The following is a 22,908-nucleotide window of genomic DNA, read 5'->3' as shown; positions in this document are numbered from 1 at the left end:
AGTAATGGTGACTTGGCATTTTAGATATTTTCTTCCTTTCTCCATTATTTCCTGACATTTTTTTCACTAAATCATATACTCTCTCTCTCTCTCTCTCTAAATATATATATCCCATTCTTCCTGTTTTCCTATCCCTCCCACACACCATTTTCATTTTGTTCCATCGTAATAATTTTTTTTCCTTTAATGTCTCTTCTTATACATGACTTTTCCTATTTTTCTTTCTTTGTTTTCCTCTCATTATTTTGTCTTGACAGTGTTGAAATCTTTGCTGATAGCTTTGTTTTTATACTTTGTACTTTTCGTCATTTCTTTATTGCCTTTAATTTTCGTCTCCCACCCTTTTTTGTTTCCATCCCTTTCCTTGTCTTCTCTGCTATTCTTCTTTCCTTCTTATTTTCTAGCATTGTGTCCTTCATCCTGTCTGTTTTTCCTATTTTATTCTTTATTTTTCCTGTTAGGCAGTTTCTTTGAGTTTTCTCCTTTTGTCTTCCACCTTCATCGATTTTTTTCCTCCTTCATACTTGTTTAACCGATATTTTTCATCCTTTATTTCGTTGTTTCCTTTTTGTCTTCCTTGTTTTTTCTTACTCTCTGTTTATCCTGTTATTTCCACCCCCCTCCTTGTTATCGTATTTCCCTGCCCTTCATGTTGCTTATTTTTTCTGGACTCCTTGTTTATCTCGTTTTACCCTCCTCTTGTTTATTTTTTTAATTTCTTATTCTCCTCCTTGTTCATCTCATTTTCCTTTCCTTTTCAACTTAATGGGCCCTCCTCCTCATTTATCCTCTTTTTCTCACCCTCATTACACTATCCTTTCCCCCCCCCTCCGTTTATCCTATTTTTCCCTCCCTCCTTGTTAATCCTGCTACTTCCTCCCTCCTTGTTTATCAATTTTTTTCTCTCGTCTCCATGTGCCTCCCAATCCCCCCAGCCTGTGTTCACAATAGATACCCAGGGCCGTCATATTCTATAGAGTATTATCTGGGCCTCTGATGTACTCTCTCTCTCTCTCTCTCTCTCTCTCTTTCGTGCATTTTTTCTTTCGTCTTTCCCCAGTGCTTCTTCTTTCCCCTTCCCTCAATCGTAGATGACCGTTCTCCCCGTTTCTTCCACTATTTACCCTACTATTTAACACTGTCCGTCCTTATCTTATCTCCCCCGTTCACTCCACGCCCTGCCTCCCCTCATTCTCTTCTAGGTGACCTCTGTAGGCTCGCGTGGGTTGATTCTCATAGTAACGCTGACAGAGAGAGAGAGAGGGGGGGGGTGCGATTCTTCATTATTATTTTAATGTGGACATGGCAGGCGTATGATAGTTCGGTCCTTTGTTATTGTTTTGCATTGGTAACACTGCCTCCTGCTCCCCTTACGCACCAATCTCCCTTCCCCATTCCCTCTTCCTCCCTCATCCTCTTGTCCACACCTCATCCCGTTCTTCCCGTCTATTCATCCATTCTTTTTTTCCTATTTACCCTCTCATTCCCTTTCATCTCCTCTTCTCCTCCATACCCCTGTTCCCGTCTATTCCCCCCTCCCCCTCCTCTTCCCCAACACCCCATCGCCTTCCCCTCCACTCTTCCATACCTCCCCTCGTTTCCACCCCCCACTCTCCAGCTTTCCTTCTTATCGCCCAGCCCCTCGTACTCCTTCCCCCTGTCCCCACACCACGATACCGTCCCCCTCCTCTTTTTCATCACACCCCTATCCCCCCCCCTTGTGCTGCTACTCCACATCGTTTTTCGGTGGTCTCTCCTGCTCCTTATCCCCTGCCTGTGCACCACACCTCTATTCCCTTCTCTTCGCCACACCCTATCCCCTCATCTCCACCATACCTCCATCCTATCCTCTTCACCACACCTTCTTCCCCTCCTCTCCACCGCACTTCTATCCCCTCCTCTCTTCACCACACTTCCATCCCCTCTTCTCCGCGACATCCCCATCCCTTCCTCTCTACCCCACCCCCATCCCCTCCTCTCCACCCCACCCCCATCCCCTCCTCTCCACCCCACCCCCATCCCCTCCTCTCCACCACACTCCCATTCTCTCCCCATCACACCCCAATCCCCCTGCCATCATACATCCCTTCAGTGCACCTTTATTCTCCTACCTACCACCTCCGCTCCACCCAGTAACCTAACCAGTACTCTTCCCTTTCTGATCATTACCTCCCTCCTTTTCCTTTTCTTCCTTTTCCCCATTTCCTCCTCCTCCTCCTCCCCCCACTTTCGTGCTCACACACACACACACACACACACACACACACACACACACACACACACACACACACACACACACACACACACACACACACACACACACACACACACACACACACTCTCATTATACTTCATCATTACTAGACATTACCAAAGCGCACACCTTCGTAAGAGAGTATTCAGTGTTACCAGATGAGAGTGGACCGGATGCAGTGTTACCAGAACGGAGGGCTTCCTGTACCTATTAGTTCCTCTGCCACACCTGGCGCAGTATTGCCACATAAAGGTTCTAAATATCTCACACGGGTTGCCACAGTGCTGTCTAGTCGTAACCTTACGTTATCTAATCTGACCCCATCCTGTCTAACCTAATCATTCCTAACCCATTCTAACCTATCCTAACCATTTGTATTCTAACTCTACCCTTTCTAACTTATCGTAACCCTGCCTGATGATACGAAATGTTATCTAATCCAGTCTGATATACCGGTAACCTATAATCTTTTCTAATTATATACAACCGAGTCTAACTTAAAGCTAACCTAACCTAGCATAACTTAACTAACCTAACCCAGCCCAGCTTAAATTAGCCAAACCAAACCACACCCAGCATAACCCAGCTCAGCCTTGTCCTGCCTTAAATGACGTGACTAAGCTAAGAAAGGTGAACATAATCTAACCTAACGCGACAGCCAACCCCACCCAACCTTGCTTTCCCACGCTTAAACTTAACCGGACCTAACTTAAATTCAGCTAACCTCACGTAGCCTAATGTAAACCTAGCCTAACCTAGTGCAACCAAGTCAAGGAAATGGGGTCATGGCGCTTGCTGTGTAGGGTGGAATAGCCTAGCCTCGGCATTGATCGCTGTGTTGTGTGTCGGTATGCTGTTTAGGCTTACTGTGTCCCGTAGGTCTTGGGGAATTGTCTCTCTCTCTCTCTCTCTCTCTCTCTCTCTCTCTCTCTCTCTCTCTCTCTCTCTCTCTCTCTCTCTCTCTCTCTCTCTCTCTCACACACACACACACACACACACACACACACACACACACACACACACACACACACACACACACACACACGGTATAGTCTTGTGCGCTTTCTCGCCAAGAATCTTAGTCACTCCCGGTAACCTAAGTAGGCCTGTGCCTGATGAAGAGTTCTGATAATAAAAGAAGTCAGATGAAGTACCTAAGTACCGTAATACAGTTTTCATATATACAGTATAGGTAACAATTATAACCACACAAAAGTAGAGATCTGTATTTTTGGCGGGAAACTTTGATCTCTAATGACGCCAGTCGATGTGTAATGGTTAGCTAATAATAATGGACATATGTTGGCCTGTATGACTGGTTGAGAATCCCGGTGCCCTCGTTTCCCCCCCAGCATTTTGTCCAGGTAAACACTGAAGAGACCGGGAGTTACTTTTAGGCCTACCCGGCAGCTGCGTGGGCACCCCGTGTGGAGTCCTATACGGTATACCCAAGGCCGGCCACTGCTGGGGGTTGGGGGTTGGGTGGGTTTAGTGGGGTATGCGGGGAGGGATGTGGGTTGGAGATGTGAGTAGTTGGGGTGTGGGAGGGAAGGGAATGTGAATAGGGTGTGTATGGGTAGGAAGAGGCTTGAGACTGGCGTGTGGGCCAGAATGTAATGTTGGGTGAGGAGGGTATTTGTGAGTAGGACGGGGAATGGGTAGAGAGTGTGTAGGTAGAAGGGGGTTTGGGCAGGAAGGGATGTTGGTGGGAGGGTTTTGACAGGAGGGAATGTTGATAGGAGGGGGATGTGGACGGTATGTGTGTGTACTTGGATTTGAGATATAGAGTATAGACAGCAGGATAGGAGGGGGCGTGGGGAGGAGGGGGTATGGGCTGGAGGGTAGGTGTTGTGGCAGGAGGGTAGCTTTTGTGGCCCCAAATGTTACCTCTAATAGTCTTTCATACAGAGTCTCCATTCGCCCAGAAGGAAAAAAAAAAATGTGGAAATTTTTTTGCCTTTATCCATCCTCCTGCGGGATTGGGTATATTTTTCAGATGACTAACTCAGAATTCTGCAGTAGACTAACAGATTCAAAATACAAAAAGTTTCTATATTGTGGACCTGTTTTTTTCTGTGTAAACCATATGAGCATCCTTCATTTTTTTTTTTGTAGTCTGACTGTAATGAGTATAGTTTACCCTATCAGAAATTTTTTGGCACTGTACAGTATTACCTAAAATGTATTTAAAATGCTGTGTCGTTTTTAGCTGATGATGGTAATATACCGAATATATCAGAACTCGTTTTTAGCTGATGATGGTAATATACCGAATATATCAGAACTCGTTTTTAGCTGATGATGGTAATATACCGAATATATCAGAACTCGTTTTTAGCTGATGATGGTAATATACCGAATATATCAGAACTCGTGTATTGATAGACCTGCATGTACTTAAATTGCACCATATCATCATTTACAAAGAGAAATATTTTATTCCCTGATTTTGTTTGATAGAAAGCGACGCTTGAAGAACGTGAGGGTACAAAGGAAAATGTTGTCAGGAGGGAGTGAACCATGAAATCTTAGGGAGGAGCAGGAAGAAGATTGGGATTAAGAGGAAGGAAGGAAGGGAGGGAGGAAGTGGTGAAGTAAGCATAGCTAGAAGTATATAAAGGGGAAGGAAGGAAGAAAATGGTGAAGGAAGAAGAAGAGCAACAATATAAAGAGGAAGGAAGGAAGAAAGTGGTGAAGGAAGAACGTGACTGGGAAAATATATGGAAGAACGAACAGACTGAGAAAGGAATCTGTGAAAGAAGAGTAACAGGGAACATAAAGGAATGTTGAATGTATAATATCTCTGAAGTAAATAAACTGTTGAATGAGAAAAGGAAGACAGCAATGGAAAAAAGGATGAGAGTTCACTGATGAAGTCCAACAAATAGTGGCAAAGAATCATAATGAATCAGAGAAATGAGTTAGCCGTTGAAAGAAACAAAGAAGAGAGTGCCTTCAGATAAAGGAGTCTAGAGAAACCGACAGCCAGAGAGATGAGCTCCGTATAAAAAGGGAGAAGGACAGACAGGGGGAGAGAGGACAAAGATCAGTATGTTGTGCAAGAAGTATGTGACATGACTTCGCCCAGCCACCACACTACTCTAGTCATCATTACCTGGGGCATGCGTGTTGCCTTAGTGGGGGGGGGGGGGGTTGAGGACTGGGGAGTGCGGAATGGAAGTAGAGAAGGTTATGCAGACAGGAAAAGCTTAGAGAAATGAAATAAGGAAGGAAGAACGAGATAGCAAAGAAATTAGAAGTAGGTATGAATGGTACTGAGTAAAGGATTCCCTTCAACCCAGGACAACACATTTCCAGGCTAATTGAACTCGTCCTTTGCTCTCTACAATGAATAAACGATATCCTGGGGCTGAAGGAGTTGATTGAGGATGTTTCTAACCCATAAACTGAAAATAATCGTCAGACAGTAACCAGAATAACGTAAAAAAAATAATGCTTCCTCAGGATAAAAATGTTTATCGAGAGGGTGAGGTATACAGTGGGAGAGATGGAAGAAAGGAGAAAGGATAAGTTATGAGTGAAAGGGATATGGGAAGGTTACCGTACTCATGAAAGGAATAGGGGTATATAAGAAAGGGCGAGACGAGAGAGACGGATTGAAAAAAGGAAAGGTGAGTTCTGTTGAGAAAAATAACTGGTACCGGTAACATGGTATAAGAGAAAAGTACATAGATTCTTAAGAGATGCGATTTGTGGAAATAGATAAGAGTTGTAGTGGAAAAAAAAATATATTAAAGAACAGGAGGAAAAGAAAGTCCATATTCATTTCCAATGAAAAATAAAAATGTTGAAAACAATGTAAGAAGACTGAAATGTGGGAAACGAGAAGAAGTGCAGCAAAGATGAGCGTAGTGGCAGAAAGAATAAAAGGAGAGATAAAGGCGAAGGGAACACCGGAGCAGCCTTGTATCATGAATATGGAAGGACATGCTGTGTAGTAGAGATGAATATGCTGTTTGTAAGATAGCTGGCTGGATGAGGTGTGGCATAATGATAACAGCGGAAGGAGGCCACTCGATTGACTAAGAAGTGAGATCAAACTCAACAAGCTGCAAGAGCTTTATTTACTGCAGTGACATAGTACCTGTAAATAATGTTCTGCCTGATAATGGAGGACAGAAAGATATAGAGGCAATAAGTTCATGGCCACCCGCTCTGAGATTTAGGCATCTTGCCATATATATATATATATATATATATATATATATATATATATATATATATATATATATATATATATATATTTAGATATGAATATTCTGACCAGTTTTGGCTAAATTAGGGGCAACAAGTGTCAGCGATGAAGGATGTATCTAATCTTCAGAGTTCGGATTATAAAAAAAAAAAAGTCCAAAACCGGTCATATCGTTGGGCAGTAACAAAAATAATATTTAAATGACTTCCTCCTGACGAAGGGATTAAGCATTTTTTGTTTTGTTTCTGATTATGTCCGGAATGATGCAGAGTTCATGACGATCGGTAGGTTATCCGGTAATAAATAGCTGGATAAATAAACATGTACATGCATTTGTTTACAGATAGACGAGAAAATATACTGCCTCGAATAATTTTATGGTAAACAGTTGACAAGTATACCGTAAATACTTCATGGGTATTTCATGGTAAACAGGTGAATAGATGGACAAAGTGCTGAAAACCACTAATTACAACATTTCAGGATAATAAAACTTTAATTATTAGCCAAAGTATTGGGGAAGAATGGAAAGGGAAGAGAACTGGACCTGGAAACACTCGCTGCTTTTCTTTCCAAGTCTCTTTTTCCCGTAACCCAGACGCTCTTGATCTCTTGTCCCAGACTTTCTCACTCATCCAAACCACTTTCTCCCAGACCCTTTCCCCTCACCGTGGCATCCTTACACATCTTGCAGGCTTTCTTTCCCCTCAACTTGTCCCTATTGTCTCCTCACTTTGGTCATCTCTCTCCCCATGTCATCACTCCCACCGTTTGCTCGTCACTTCCTCCTGTCTCCCCACACCTTCTCTCTTCTTTTCCCTCACCATTAATCCTAGTCTTCCCGTTCCCCTCATTCTCTCAACCTTCTTTACCTCCCCTCACCCCAGTCCTATCTTCCCTCTCCCCTCACTCTCAGTCGTGCAGCCGCCCCCCCTCATCCAGGGCCTCTCTCTCCCCTCACTCAACCCCTCCCCTCGCCCGCCCGACCTTGAGCGGCCTTGAGGGGAAGAGAGGGAGGGAAGGGGAGGGGAAAGGAGGGAGGGAAGGAGATAGTGCATTGGTATTTCTGAAGAGTGGAGAGGACAGTGACCCAGTTAAGGAGGAGGAGGAAGAGGAAGAGAGAGAGAGAGAAACAAACAGCTCTAGGGAGGAGAGAAGAATGAATGGAGGGGAACAGGGAATGAATGAATGAATGGAAGAAGGGTGGAGTGCAGGAGAAGTAAGAGAGGGAGCGAGAGGGGAGTGGAAGGAAACACTTTGGGGGAGGGGGAGAATGAATGAATGGAGAGGAAGAGGGAAGGTTGAATGGAAGAAGGGTGGAGTGTGGGAGGAGGGGAGGGACGGTGAGTAGGAGGGTGCAACAGATCGAGGGGAGGAGGGAGTGGCAAAGGAATGAATGGAAGAATGGAGGGGGAGAGAGAGAGAGAGTAGATACTGCATTTATGCACCATTAGGTAACTCAAGGTCAAGAGTGTGTTGTTATCATTCGTATGCACTGCAGTTGGTTGGTGTGGGTGGGGTGAGAGCGAAAGGTGGTGGGTGGGGTGAGAGAGGGTGATGTGCCTTGTGGTGAGATGATGTAAAGATGGGAGTGGCGTGACGTGACATTCGCTTCCCCCCAGCACCAGCACCTGTTGAATTAGGGGAGGGAAGAATGACATTTAACTGCCGATCCCAGTGTCGGGAGTTCCCAAAGGCTATATTCGTGTGCATCCTTCCTCCCCCACAATTCATCTCCCCCTTGGGTGTGAGAGGCGCTCCCCTTCCCGCTCTTTCTCTCTGAGGGGAGGGAAGTGGGGCAGAGCTTGCAGGCTGAACTAGCGTATATCTGGTCTCACTGGAAAGGCTATTCTTGTTTGGGGTAACCCGCCCACCACGTGCTCGTGTTTGTAAACAAATCCACATCTCTTCAAGCTGATGCTTGGACACTGCCACACCTGAGAGGCCTTTGCATCATAGCTTGTTGCAGTCGTATGGTGACTATGTATAAATTTTAGTGGCTAGGGACATAAGTACTGCAGGGAAGGTTGTCAGAGTTGAACCATAAGATGCACTCAGATTTGTAGTACGGTAGTACCCCTTTCAGGAGCAAGCGTTTGGTAATCTTGGTCATAGGCACTCCCACATTATGGGAAGTAAATTAATTGATGAAAGGGTTATAATTTTGACGTTGTTAATGTTATTTTTCTCTTTTGTTGCAGACACCCAGAGGAGAGAAGATGGAACGCCGACAGTCTGGCATGGGCGCCATGATGCCCTTCTTCCCGGGGCCTGGGATGGGTGAACAGCCACCTCTACCACCACCAGAGATCCCGCCCTTCCCGCACATGCGGGAGCGCTTCCCCAACGCCGTGTGGGGCGGTGACACCCCCCAGAGCCAGTGGCCAACCTTCCACCCACCCGGCCTGGCCCACCCACCTCCTATGGCACACCCACCACCTCCCCCGCCACCACCACACCAATTCAACCAGTTTGAACCCAGGCAGCCCATGTTCAACTTCCCTGGTGGCCCCAGTGGTGCGCCGGCCCCACCCACCCCGAGTGTGGCCGTGTCCCAGTACAATACCCAGTTTAATGGACAGCAGTTCCCCGCAGGCGGCGAGAACGGCGGAGCAGGGTACGTGCCACAAGGACACTTCTCCCCGCAGACGCCGCAGACGTCCGTCCCCGCCTTCACCAACGGCCCGCCCAATGGTTTCCTCAGCCAAAACCAGGGAAACGGGGTAGTGGGGGGTTCATCTCCCCATCACCACCGTTTCCCAGGATCTAATGACTTCCATCAACAACAACATCAGCAACAACAGCAACAACAGCAGCAGCAGCAACAACAGCAACAGCAGGGTGGTATGTTCAAGTCTCCGCTGCCATCGCCTGCTGTATCTGCCCCTGAGGCGTCCCCAGTGACTGGTGGGTTCACGATGACGACGCTGCCGTCACCACATGCCCCGCACACCCCGCACGCCTCGGACCACCCAAACGAGAAGCCTGGGTACCCGCCGCCTCCCCCCACGCAGAGTTTACTCGGCTCTAGAGTGCCTGCGGGCGGGTACTCGGGGCAGGCCTTGGAGGGGGGGGCTGGGGTGCCACAGGGCAGCCCACACGGTGCCAGTGTCCAGAGCAGACTTAAGTCTATGATTATGTCACGTCAAGGAGGTGGATACCCCAGTGGCAATGTGGATTCCCCTCCTCTAGGGGAGGTTCATTTCTCTGGACATGTGGCAGCTGTCACCAGCGTGGCTAATGCTGAGCCATCCCAGATGCACGAATCTCTTAAAATGGCTCAGAATTTTTTAGCCTATAGGACTGCAGAGTCTGGCCCGGGCTCTGTAGTCCATGCTAACAGTACTGATGGTGAGGGCGGCGTGACGACCGCGACGGTCCACGCCAACACTGGTGGTGCACGGGACACCAAACCCCCGGCTGAGGCTGTGTTGTCTCACCATGCAGCTCCCACACCACAGTGTCAAAGTGAAGTGAAAAATGAACAAGAAGTTAAAATAAAAGAAGAAACAAAGGAAGAATTAGATACAAGTACTACTAGTGAGTGTGACCTTAATAAAGTTGAGGTAAAGGAAGAGTGCTTGGTGCCAGAGAGCAGTATAGCACCTAAACCACCTGATCAAGATGAGCACAAGCCACTCCCTGACCAGTTGGCCTCAGCCAAGAGTCCAGTGGGGCGCCATCAGGACCCAGGCTGGAAGCTGTCTGTGTATGACTTTCCTGACAGTCCGGATTCCGGTCAAAGTCAGCAGGATTTTCGGTTTGGCAGGGTCAGGGGGACAGGTCCGTGTGCGTCGCGGCCTGTGTGTGCTAGGGTGTCTGGAGGAACTGCCCCAACCCTCCGGCCCCCCACCCCCGTGGGGTCACACCCACCCCGCCCGCTCCCCACAGGACCTAATGGGGGGCAGGCAAGGCCCCCGGGGCCCCCTGTCTCTGCCTTACAGCCTCAGAAATCCAACCTTGACCTGACCTCAACCACTACAACGACCATCACCAACACCCAGACATCCTCTGCCACCACAGTGACCACAGCCGCCAGGGAAGGGCGGTCGAAGCCCATGCAGTTATGTCAGCATCATCTGCAGCAGCGATACTCTGCCAGCTGTCAGCATAACAGTGCTCACCAAAAGAACCTCCAGCTCGCTCAAGCACAATCCGGCGCTCAACAGGACAGCACACAGGTGGACACTGAGTGTCACAGCCTCCAGCAGGCTGACACGAAAGCGGAGGCCAAACACAATCCTCAGTACCGCCAGTATCACCTCCAACAGCAACAGCAGCAACAACAACAACAACAACAACAACAACAACAACAACAACAACAACAGCAGCAGGAGCAGCAGCAGCAGCAACTACAACAACAACAACAGCAGCAGCAGCAGCAGCAGCAACTACAACAACAACGACAGCAGCAGCAGCAGCAACAACAGCAGCAACAACAGCAACAGCAGCAGCAACAACAACAACAACAACAACAGCAACTACAGCAACAGCTCCAACAGCAACAGCAGATGCAACAGCTCCAGCAGCAGCAGCAGTTTCACCAGCAACAACTGCAGCAGCAACAGTATCAGCAACACTTACAGGATCAAAAGCGACAGCAGTTTGAGCAGAGACAACAGCTTCAGCAACGGCAACAACAACAGCAGCAGCAACAGTCACTATTGCATCAGCAGTCTTTACAAAGGCAGCAACAGATGCAGCATCTTCAAGGGCAGCAACAGCTACAACAACAACAGCAACAACACTGGCAACAGCAACAGCGAATGCAGCCACAATGGCACCAGCCGCAGCAGCTCTTGCCGGATAACAAGCAACATGAACAGCAGCTGCCGGAGCAGCGACAACAACAGAAGCAGCAACAACAGCAGCTGCAGCAACCGCAACTGCAGCAGCAACAACAGCTTCAGCAGTCCCAACATGCAGCGCAACAAGCGGGAGAGCAACAGCAGCAGCAGCAAGCAGGAGACGGTAGCAGTGAGGCCATGTCAGAGCTGGAGGCCCTAAAGGCCCGACTCCGACAGAATGAGCTGGAGGTGCCCCGGTGTTCGTGCCCTGTGCCACCTGGTAAGTACTGCACTCCACCTCACTAACCATACTGTTCCCAGCACCAAGCTTTCTTGCGGGATCATATAATTGCGAGCTTAGGTGGCTTTCCAGAGCCTGTCCCTTAGCACCGCACCTCTGCATATGGCACGTTGATGTTCTTGTTTGTGATACAGGTGGAGACTATGCCTATATTAAAAAGATACCCAGGGTATATCAGAGTATAATACGCAAACCAGATCGCTGAGGAAGAGGTGTTAGAAAGCCTCCTAAACCGACAGAAATATTGTCTTTGGATTTAGGAGGATTTCTGACACGTCTTAGCAGTTTTTGTTTTATCGCATATTACTTTTCTCTTGTTTTCTGGTTATTTTAACTTACTATAGACATAGTTTGCACGACTTCAGTACGATGTCTTCATATTTCATTATTGCTACTGATATATAGTTTAATTTAGCTTTGGGGTGACTCGTAATGAGAGTTCGTCACAGTCGACGTTAGTGCCTTCGCTACGAATAGTTTACCCATTGCTGAAGTGAATCGTAAGTCAGAAATAAGAATATAATGTGAAAAAGACATGATATTAAAGTGGTTATTAACACACAAAAGGACATGAACGTACCGTCTTTCGTATGTTTTTTTTTTTTTTTTTTTTTTTTTTTTTTTTTTTTTTTCGTCGGCTAAGGAGACTTCATTCACTTCTTCCTTACTATTGTTCATGTTTGCATATGATACCGTAAGTCAGTATTCTCATGCACTGTATACAGTATACAAACGTTGTTGCACCATATATGCAAACGTTGTCAGTATTACAGTAGACTGCCACAAGTAACGCATGAGAGAATATTAAGGTGATATGCCAACTATATCGCTAAAGAAGACATGTTAGAAAGTCTCCATAAGACGACGAGGATAGTGACCTTAGTTTAATTACGTGGCATACTTGGAAAACTTAACTTACACTCCACGTTCCTTACCGCTCTGATAATAACCTTCTTCAGCACAGTGACGCCTTCTTTATTTTATTCTTGATACCTTAAATGACATTATTATTATTATTATTATTATTATTATTATTATTATTATCATTATCATTATCATGTCATCATTTCTAACTTAGGAGAGACAGTCAGAACTGGAGGAATTGGGTATAGCCGTCATTAACTCAGTCATTTTATTTATTTATTCCAGCTGCCTTCAGACGACTTTACAAAGCTTAGAAGAGACATTTTAAACTGGTAGAGTATTTTAGCCTTAGTTAACACCCCCTATATGAGTTATCTTTCATAAGCTAAATAAAGCCGTCTGGGGGAAGCAAGAATCAAGGTCTAGAGAAGGTGTCTTATTGAAAGGGTGAAACGCTTACATAGCGCGCGCACGCACGCACGCACGCACGCACGCACGCACGCACGCACGCACGCACGCACACACACACACACACACACACACACACACACACACACACACACACACACACACACACACACACACACACACACACACACACACACACACTTTCATATTTCCATATCAAGTCTATGTTTACGTATTCAGTTTGGAACCCTTACTTAGTACTCCTGCATGCATCCCTTTGTGTAGTCGTGTGCTTTGCCCAAAATGATGAATTATTACCTGCCTTATTTAGGGTTACTGTATTTTAAGTACGAAAGTCTGACATTACTTATTTTTTAATTGAGTAACCATTTCAGCCTGAAAACATCCTTTTGTCCTTGCCATCTCTAGACGATGTATTCAGCTTGCTAGACGCTATTCGAACTGGAAGGAGTATTAAATATACCCCTCTTTTACCGTTTACTACGAGGGAGGTTTCCTGTGCTTAAAGGAATAGTCTCACGTTAGCTGATACAAAATGGAGAAAATATCCTCGGCTGAAAAGGTTGAAACTGAAAAGCCATTATGTTTTCTGTCGATAATGTCATAATACCATTGTTGACGTTATGTGACCGAACCTCGTCACATAACTAAAAAAACGATAATAAGAAGGATGATCTTATAATTAATAACGAACAGTGTCACAGAGGACAGTAACGCTAATCAGTAACTGATAATAAGGACAGTAACGCTGGATAGTAAAATTAGATGGGTGAATTATAAAACTGAGTTAAAATGCACTTGCTAAGATACGACATAGATAAGTTACACTGCAATGAGTAGAAAGATGGACTGATCAGCGCATGATGGCAGCAGTAGTAAGGTGAATGTTAGAAAACAATGAGTAGTATATAATAATAAGAGTAATGGGTGGCGGAGGATGGTAACGCAAGATTAAGTAACAGAGTAACAGAGTAGAGTAACCAGTAAGAGTAACATTAATATGAGGGATGAGCTTTAGCAATGACCCAATGAGTAGAAAATGAGACGGGGGATTGGAAAAATTTGTAGTATAGATTAGTAGTAGTAATAATATGAGTGAGTTAAATTAGTGAGTAAAATTTATAAAGAGTGAGTACGGCAGGATAATTGAGTGAGTGAGCGATGTGACGCGAGCCAGTCCCAGGCGGGCCGGGTCCTGCGAACGCCGCTTTAGGGGGCTATCGATTTGCGTCCTGCCCCCAACACGTGTCTCAGCTGAGGTGGCTTGGGGGGCAGGGGAGTGGAGGTGGAATGGGAGGGATGGAGAGGGGTGTGGGCCTGGTGAAGTGGTGGAGAGGGGGCGTATGGAGCAGGGGGAGGGACTATAGTTCAGTGGAAGTTGGGAGCCGGGGCTGGGTGGAGGCCCGGTAGTGGTGGAGCGGGGGTGTGGGAGTCAGGGGAATGGTGGAGAGAGAGCTAGTGGGTCGGTGAGTGGTGGAGGGAGCTAGGGGGCCAGTGAGTGGAAGAGAGGGGATGTAAGGGAGCAGGAGGGTGATGGAGAAGGGGATGAGAGTTAATGAATGTAGGGCAAAGGAAGGGATGGGGGTGGGAGGTAGGGAAGTGAGAGGAAGGAGGGGAGAGGAGGTGAATTGGGCGAGGATGGGACGAGGTTGGGATGGGTGGGGTAAGAATTAATGAAAGGAAGGAGGGAAAGGGATGGGGGTGGGAGTGGTTGGGAAAGGAGAGGGAGATAATGGGAGTGGTATAGGGAGTTGGAGGGAATGCAGAGAAGTGATAAGAGGGGAGGTAGTGGTAGGGAAGACAAGAATAGGTGGTGGTGGGTAGTAAGAGGAAGGGGGAAGGGTACGAAAGTTAGGGTACTGATGGAAGAAGAGAAAAGGAGAGGACTGAGGGATGGTGATGAAGAGAAAGCGGAAAGGAAGAAATGGAAGTAGGATGGAGATGAAAAGAGAACGGTAAAGGATAATGGTGAGAAAAAGGGGGAAGAATAATGAGGGGAAAGAGAGTGAGGGGGGGGAATGCTGATGATAAAAAGAGGGATAGTGCATTAAGTATAAAGAGGAAGGTAATTGAAGGGAGCGGGGGGGGGGAATGTTACTGATGGAGGAAGGAGGAATTAATGGTGATGGAGGGAGAGGATGGTATGATATTGATGGAGAGAGGAAGGGAGGATTGCGATGGAGATAGAAGGAATAATGGTGGTGAAGGAATGGGGAGGAAAGTGGTGACGGGAGAGAAAGGGAGAAAAGTGCTGGGACGAGATGAGGAAGTGGTGTTGGAGAGAGAGGAGAAAAATGATATAGAGTGAAGAAGGAGGGAGGTGCAATATCTAAGTGGTGGAGAGGGAAAGTAGGATGTGGGGTCTTCAGTCTTTTTAGTTATGACGGTGCTGAAAAAAAATCATCAGACGCTAACATAAATAAAATCAGCAGTATATTGAAGGGGGAGGGGAGAAAGTTAAGAAGCTGAGTGAGAATGTAGGAAATGGGGGGGGGGAGGGAGGATGGAGGTATGGAGATCAGGTTAGGGTATGTGAAGGGATAGGAAGTGTTAATGGAATGAATATATCAGTGTAAGAAAACGAAGGCTTAAATCGGTGCCTGTCAACTGCACGAGGGTCATTAAGGTAGACAGCCAGTTTTACCAAGTCCCAGTCTTCCCCTGGAATAAGACCCGCGATAGGCGATGTTATATCCAGGTCCATAATAGTACTGTAGGATGAACACGGAGGACGGAGAAGCAGAGATGTTAAGTAGGGAGGGTTGGAATCGGAGGGGAAGGGAAGGGTGGCAATTAGAGAGAAGGGAGGGAGGTGGAGGTATCAGAGAGAGAGGAAGAAAGGGGGAGGGAATTAGAAAGTGGAATTATGTAAAAGAGAGGAGTAGATAATGGAGAGAGAAAGAAGATAAGGGAATGGGAGGAGGTTGAAGTATGTATAGAGAGTGGAAGTAAGTGGAGAGGAGGGGAAGGTAGATGGAGAAAGACAATTGAGTAAGGAGGAGGATGAGCGGAGAGAACACTACACTAAATATATTTTAACTTTTTGCAGCTGGGAAGAACTGAGAGAGAGAGAGGGAGAGGGAGGGAGGGAGAGAGAGATGGGGGGAGGGGGATCAGTCCAATACGCCTCAGAGCCGCCAACTGGGTAACTAACACAAGTTCCGTACCGCCCCTTGATCGATAGTTTTACCTCGCCGTCTTCCCATCCTCGTCTACTCTTTTTCTCTCTCTCCACCTGCATAAGGCTGTTGCTTAGACCTTAGAACAACGTTAATATCACTCTTAATTAGTTCCTCTAAATAATTTCTTCGATTTCGTTTCCCAAGTTATAGATTTTCTCACTTGAAGTTATTATTAAGTGGAAGTCGTAGCCAAATCGTTGTGTTAGGACGAAGGCGCGTGCGAGGAAGGCACGTGTCGGGCTGCTGGCCGACCACGGGTTATTGCCAAAATATCGATCCCTACGTCTCACTCTGCTGCTCTGGCGCATGGCTAGAGAAAAGAGGGAAGAAAGGAGAGGTGACGAGAGATATAAAAAGGTTAAATCTACTCGTGAATGGAGAGGAAGCTTATATATAAAGACGTAAAGATAGATCGACGCATGTAATGCGGAATACCAGGTGAAATAGATGTTAGGATGATTTTAAAGATGGATCGATGCATGTAATGTGGAATACCAGGTGAAATAGATTTTTTTTTTTTTTTTTTTCGAAAAGCTATAACTCCACCGACACTCACTGTTTGGGGAAGATTCACTGATGAAGACCCACATCTAGACTTAAAATATAGTCACTCTGATATGGAAAGTCTTCTGAAGTACTGTAGTGTTAGAATATCCGTAACCGTAACATCAAGAATATGTGCTCGAAATATTATTGATCCGGTCAGTGTATCGTATTTTCCTTGACGTATGAGACTTCATAGCAAACTTTTCTTGTCTTTTGCAGTTTACATATTCTTCCTCAGTAATGATTGTCTATATCCATATCATTCTGTGTTTGTGTCTATATAATACCGGCATACTTTGCCTTAGATAATTCCTTCAGCACGATGACGTCCTCTTTTGGCATATTCTTACTACATCCTAAAGATTCTCTACCTAGGAAAGCTTTCTGTCAATGAAGGGGTTCGAATGTCTCGAGATGAATATGGTCGTCTGGAAATAAACCAGATATAAAGAAATAGTTGTAGTGAAGAGATTGAAATCGTTGAAAATTACTCGAAATGGCACAGATTCAGCCACAGTTACTATCAGGGAAAGGTTGACTGATAAACGAAGGCCTTGCACTGATATCATTAAGGTAGCGTTGTTTACCTCTCAATTGTTGTGACCTACATCTTCATCCACACCACCACCATACAGCTGAGGCCAGTCTCCCTCCTGTAATTATGCTCTCTCTCTCTCTCTCTCTCTCTCTCTCTCTCTCTCTCTCTCTCTCTCTAGACATTCAGCGTATCGTTTGTCCTTGTGAGATAGTACGTGATAAGGGAAAGGTTCACTTTGGAGCAGTGAACGATTCTGGTTGTCCTTTTAGTGTCCCATCGTACATTTGTGTTTGTTACTTTGCGTAGGCAACTGCGATCGAGTAAAAGTTTCTAAGAGACAGCATCGTAAAACCAAGGTCTCAGTAGACCTTGCATTAAACTGTGACGATAGATTTGGTAATATACCTTTTACATTTCATCGCTGAATGTTTTTTAAACTGTCGCCAGATTGATTATCGCTGCGTCAGGAACCGAATTGTAATGTTACAGTAGTTCAGGTTGCATATTTTTTTGAGCTTTGAAAAATATATATATTTGACGGTTAATGCCCTGTTTATAAAACTTGGGCGTCCGTGTTTGTATACGCGTGGATAATTTAGGGCTCGTGTTTGGTTGTCGAAGTAACAATGAATTCTGGTGACTGGCAACAGTTTGGTCATTGGTTTATCCCTTGCGTCACTCACAGACCCGCTCACTGCTGTCCCCTACCCCCCCCACATCTGTACATCCCCCCCTACACACACACACACCATTCACACTACCCTAACCCCCTACCTCCATGCACACTCTGCACTGTCTTCCCTTACCATTCACACTGCTTCTGTCCCTTCCTTCATCCAAATACACTGCTCCACTTAATATTGCCTTGATCCCTGCTACTCTTCCTACACCATGATCCTCTATTTCTTCTCTTACCATACAATCAACCCCTCATTCACACTGATTCCTTCCCTTCTTTGCATTTCCATCCCATCTCCCTGCCTGAACCTTCCTCCCCTGGCTGACTCATAACCCCCTCTCATTTTACTTATATTCACACCTCCTTCTCCCTCAAGACAGTCCGTCCCCTGCCTTTTTGCATACACGTCTCCCTTTTCCCCATGCATACATACTGCACCCTGCCAACATCACTTTACCCTTCACCTCCACCAGTACACAGCTCCTACCCTCCCCCCCACCATCTCACACACACACACACACACACACACACACACACACACACACACACACTGCACCAAAAAAAAAAAAAAAAATCCGGACACATTGACTGGGCCGGAGCGTGCAGCTGGCGGACGCGTGAGTACGGTAATGGCTGGTCTATGTGACCTGCGGGACCGAATATATGACAGAACTATCGAACCAGCCATCCATCAGCCAGTAAATAAATAAATAAAATGTAAGGACTGATAAATGACACTGTTAGCGTCAGAGACAGTTCCCTGCAGTATGGTGACGTAGATAAGATGAGAATTTGCTGAATGACGTTCCATTACTCTGATAAACAGTCTGACAGAATATGACAAATAGCCATCCCCTAGTCAAATCTAATGAAGGCAGGAAATGAGCTCTTTACTCTTAGTTCTAAGAAATGAATGTAGGACTAAATGCATGCCAGGAATTTGCTACACACACACACACACACACACACATTTCTTGCCACTACCAGATGATTTTACAGTTTTGGAGAGACCTCGAATAGTTCAATATTAACACCTATTGACAGGCACGCAACTGGAGCTTAATGTTTTTATGTGACCTGATGAATTTTTGGCCTACTTTTCCTTATATCGTAATCGTCCCAATGTATAAAAACCACTTAAAGTTGAACATCAGTTTTTCGGTGTTACGTAGCCTGTTCGTGTTGTGCATTGCACTTTTTGAGCAACAAGTACTGAAGGTCACTTTGATGGGCTCAGGAACATGTATAGTGATTGGCTTAGTCGAGGCCGCATATTTATTCATGATTAATTTTATGTGTACGTGTGACTGTAACTAGAATGGTAATGGCGTAAAACATCCAAAACATTTGCAACATTGGATGAACTGCAATTACCCGACGCATGTGTTACTGGTAGCACTGTCGATCAATATGCTAATTCTGTTGATGTTAAATGTCCAAATTAGAGGATTCTGAACGTGCTGAAATCAAGCTAATAAACACGTGACTGCACACGTAATTGTGGACAGGCCGGCCTATAGTCCCTTCCTGATCGCTCGGGAACGCTTCCATTAATCCAGTGACAAGAATGCATCGCACAAACTGCCGAAAAACGAAACATTATGAACAGAATAATCCGTCATGAGAAATTGACGTGGAACTCGCAGTCTGAAAATCAATAATGGACGGACAGTAGCGAGGGGACTGGGCTAATGGGATGTTAGCCTTTGGGAGTCGCTATGGACGATTATTCAACATTAACAAAGCTAGTAATCAGGCCAGAGCTTTCAAAATGTCAACTCACCTATAGAACACCCATCGCAGCTCTCTCTCTTTCATATGGATGGGTGGATGGATAGATAGATACCGGTATAGATAATATATATACCGGTATATTATACTGAAATGCCTTAAGTAGTGTAGTTACTCGTCCTCGCCCCAGAGGGGCTCGGGGACGGATATTGATTTCACTCGGTTTGTCCGTTTGTTTGTTTGTTTGTCAGTTAACAACTTTACGCGAAAACTATTGGTGCCATTTTGAGTAAAATTACAGGGATGATGGGCTATGACCCTCTGATCATCTGATTAAATTTAGGGCCAAATTGGGTCAAGGCCTAGGCTGTAGGCTCAAAAAAAAAAAAAAAAAAAGTTCGCCATAACTTTCATATTCGTCATTTCGACATGAAACCAAAACCTAAAGGTGCATCTTTCAAGTCTGCATCCTATAACATGCCACATTGCGTCTGGTGGGTCACCCCTCTCTTCGTGGTAGGGGGGGTCACCCCCCTCGTAGTGGTAGAGGGGGTCTGTGTCAGGTTGGTGGGGTCACCCCCCTCGTAGTGGTAGAGGGGGTCTGTGTCAGGTTGGTGGGGCCTAAAATTTCAGATGGGAATAAAATCGTCAATTTTCTCCCGATTTACCCCAAATTTGATATGTAACATCTTTGACTAGATATTCTGTTGTTTGTACGGCAGCACTAAAATGACTGCTGGGGACGGGCTTGCTGTGCTTTGGCACCACTTGCTTTTATGATAGTTTCAATTTCTTCTTGTTGGAAAGCAATAGTTTGTTGTACAACAGAGTGTTTATACCATTATATTCTAGGAATGGAAATTTTACATTTGCCTTGTATAGGCTGTAACTATTTGTCTGTTTGCACTCATAAAAAACAATAAAACTGTTTATAGTGCTATACAGTAGATTGTAATTTTCCATGTCTCTTACTGTATGTAATGGGAAGTTGGAATATACTTTTCAATTGTTTTTTGCCATAATTTCATTTGCTTTTTCACCACTCTTATTTCCATGTATTTTTGGTATGGTATTCCACTACAAGCGCATAGCTTTATCATGGAAATAATAAATAGCCTGCTAAAATTGTTGGTGGTGTGTGGATTGGTATTGCTATTGCTCTTTTTTTAATTTCAGCTCGCTTGCATCTCTGCTTTTAAATTGTTTGCATGCTTGTCCCTGGGTTTAGCTGCATTTGCATGGATGTTAGCAGATAAGCTTTAAGCTAAATGGTGAGTATTATGATTTCCTGTTGTTTTAAGTGTCAGTAGATTGTTTCAAATATGTTACCAAACAATATTCAGTGGCTCTTGTTTTGTTTCTCAGTTTGTCATTACTTTTGACAAGTTTGATAAAAATTTCATCCCATCTTGAAGCTTTGTACAGCTACCACAGAAATGTCTAATGTGCTGTTGTATTTGGTAGGCGTAATGTACTTTTTGCAGATAAAGTGACAAGTGTAACTTATCTCCCATATACTTTACTGCTTGGTTGGTAACTTAAACAATCGAGTTTGGGTATTATCAGGCAAGGTAACTTAAATAACTGAGGAATAGTTTTACATTTTAACAGTGGCAAAAATCCCTCTGTTGGAGTGACTGCTCTGCATAGGTTCTGTCTCCACAAGGTGAATGAAGATTTTTTAATCATGTAATGCCACCAAAGGGAAGGGCCGGGTGTCTAACCCTAAATGTACTGGACAATGCGAGCATAGCCTGAACCCCTATGGGGATGGGAGCAAATGGGATTGGCTATTACTGTTACTGTATTTTATTGTCAGTAAGATCCAACCATTTCAATGATATTAATTGATTTGTATGGACATTTAACAGGGACCCCAGACCCTGGCCCCATTTACAGCCACCTGGGAGCTGCAGCCAGTCTAGCTGAGCTCCGTAGTAAGTTGGAGCAGCAGACAGGACAACAAGGCAAGGCAGTGAGGATAGAGAAGGTTATCTACACGGGTAAAGAAGGCAAGACTGACTCAGGTTGTCCAATGGCAAAATGGGTAAGTGTTATCATTGTTGTGCCAGTGGAATTAGGTTAGTGGTTTATATTTGGAGATGTAAGGAACATTCTAGAAATTACAGTACAGTAATTGGTATGCCATAAGATTAGGTTAACATTTTATAGGTGGAGATGTGAGGAACATTCTGGATAATTCAACGTGTCTTTTATTTTCTATCTTGCTTACCTTAGGAATTAGTTCCCATCATTATTGTTATTGTGCATTGTTAATTAAGTGCATTATAGCGTGGGGAAATGTGAGTTCTCTCATAGGCTCTGGAGTGTCCTGGGTTGTACTGGTAGATGGAGTCAGGGGGACTCCAAGTCAGTTCAGTTTTAGTCAGTAAAGGACAGAGTGAGTGAGGCTGTGCAGTGTTCTGAGTTGTACTGGTAGGTGGAGTCGTGGATATTTAAAGGACCGTCCGCATCCAAGTCAGTTCAGCTTTAGTCAGGAAAGGACAGAGTGAGCTAGTGCGTGGCAGTAGCAGTTTTGTGAACTAGAGCCAGTTAGACATTGAGTCAGAGATCCAGTAATGGAGAGTCATTGAACAGTGAGACAGTCAGTGAGTAAGTTGCAGATGTGCATTGACAGTGACAGAGATAATAAGCCAGATAGCGAAAGAGAGATTAGTCAGTCAAAGTATCTGTTTGCAGCATGTGTTAGGAGTGTAATGCTGTATGCCAGTGAGACCTGGGCAGTAAAGGAAGAGGATATTTGCAAGCTCAAACACACAGAGATGACAGTGATTAGGTGGATGTGCAGTGCGTCACCGAGTGCAAGGCCTTGGGGGGGGCTAGGTTTACAATGGAAGAGTTTAGAGGTAGGATGGGACTGGAGTGTATTGGTGTTGTGATGAGGAGAGGTAGATTGAGGTGGTTTGGGCATGTGGAGAAGATGGGAGATGATAATTGGGTGCAGAAAGTGAGAAGCTTTAATATTAGGGGTGGGATTGCGAGGGGTAGACCCAAAAAGACCTGAGATGAGGTCATTAAGTGTGACCTCAGGGTTAAAGGACTGAACAGGGGGGCTGCCAGAGATCGAGCAGCATGGAGAGCTGCCATTAGGTGGCCAAGGCTGACACATGCAAACATGTTGGAGCCTTCAAAAAGGAACGAACGAACCAACGAAGACTCAGTCAGTCAGTGAACAGTGAATGAGCAGTAGTGGGAGAGGACGGCTAGAGAGAGAGAAGTAAAACCACGGTGTTTTTTCATGAAGAAATAAAACCCAGGAGTGTTCATAGGCTGGTAATTAACGTCCTGTCCTATCTACATGACGATCAGAGCATATCAACAAACCCTAAGGTGTAACAATACGTATCTTAGTGAACAGTA

The 22,908-nt window shown here is 45.2% G+C and overlaps 1 protein-coding gene across 1 annotated transcript in view; it reads left to right on the top strand.

Moving 5' to 3' along the window:
• LOC145412951 (uncharacterized) overlaps nt 1-22,908 on the top strand; it is a 210,867-nt gene that overhangs the window by 171,725 nt on the left and 16,234 nt on the right. Inside the window, 3 exon segments of the mRNA XM_080282770.1 lie at nt 8,672-11,079; nt 11,449-11,537; nt 21,399-21,574. Of these exon segments, the coding sequence (XP_080138896.1) occupies nt 8,672-11,079; nt 11,449-11,537; nt 21,399-21,574 (2,673 nt within the window).

This window comes from Coenobita brevimanus, chromosome 94 (genome assembly GCF_032717465.1).
Source record: "Coenobita brevimanus isolate Jiangsu-jjx chromosome 94, ASM3271746v2, whole genome shotgun sequence".
NCBI classification, from domain to species: Eukaryota; Metazoa; Arthropoda; class Malacostraca; order Decapoda; family Coenobitidae; genus Coenobita; species Coenobita brevimanus.
The sequence above is the reverse complement of the archived record's forward strand: the minus strand, read 5'-3'. Positions and strand labels throughout refer to the sequence as shown.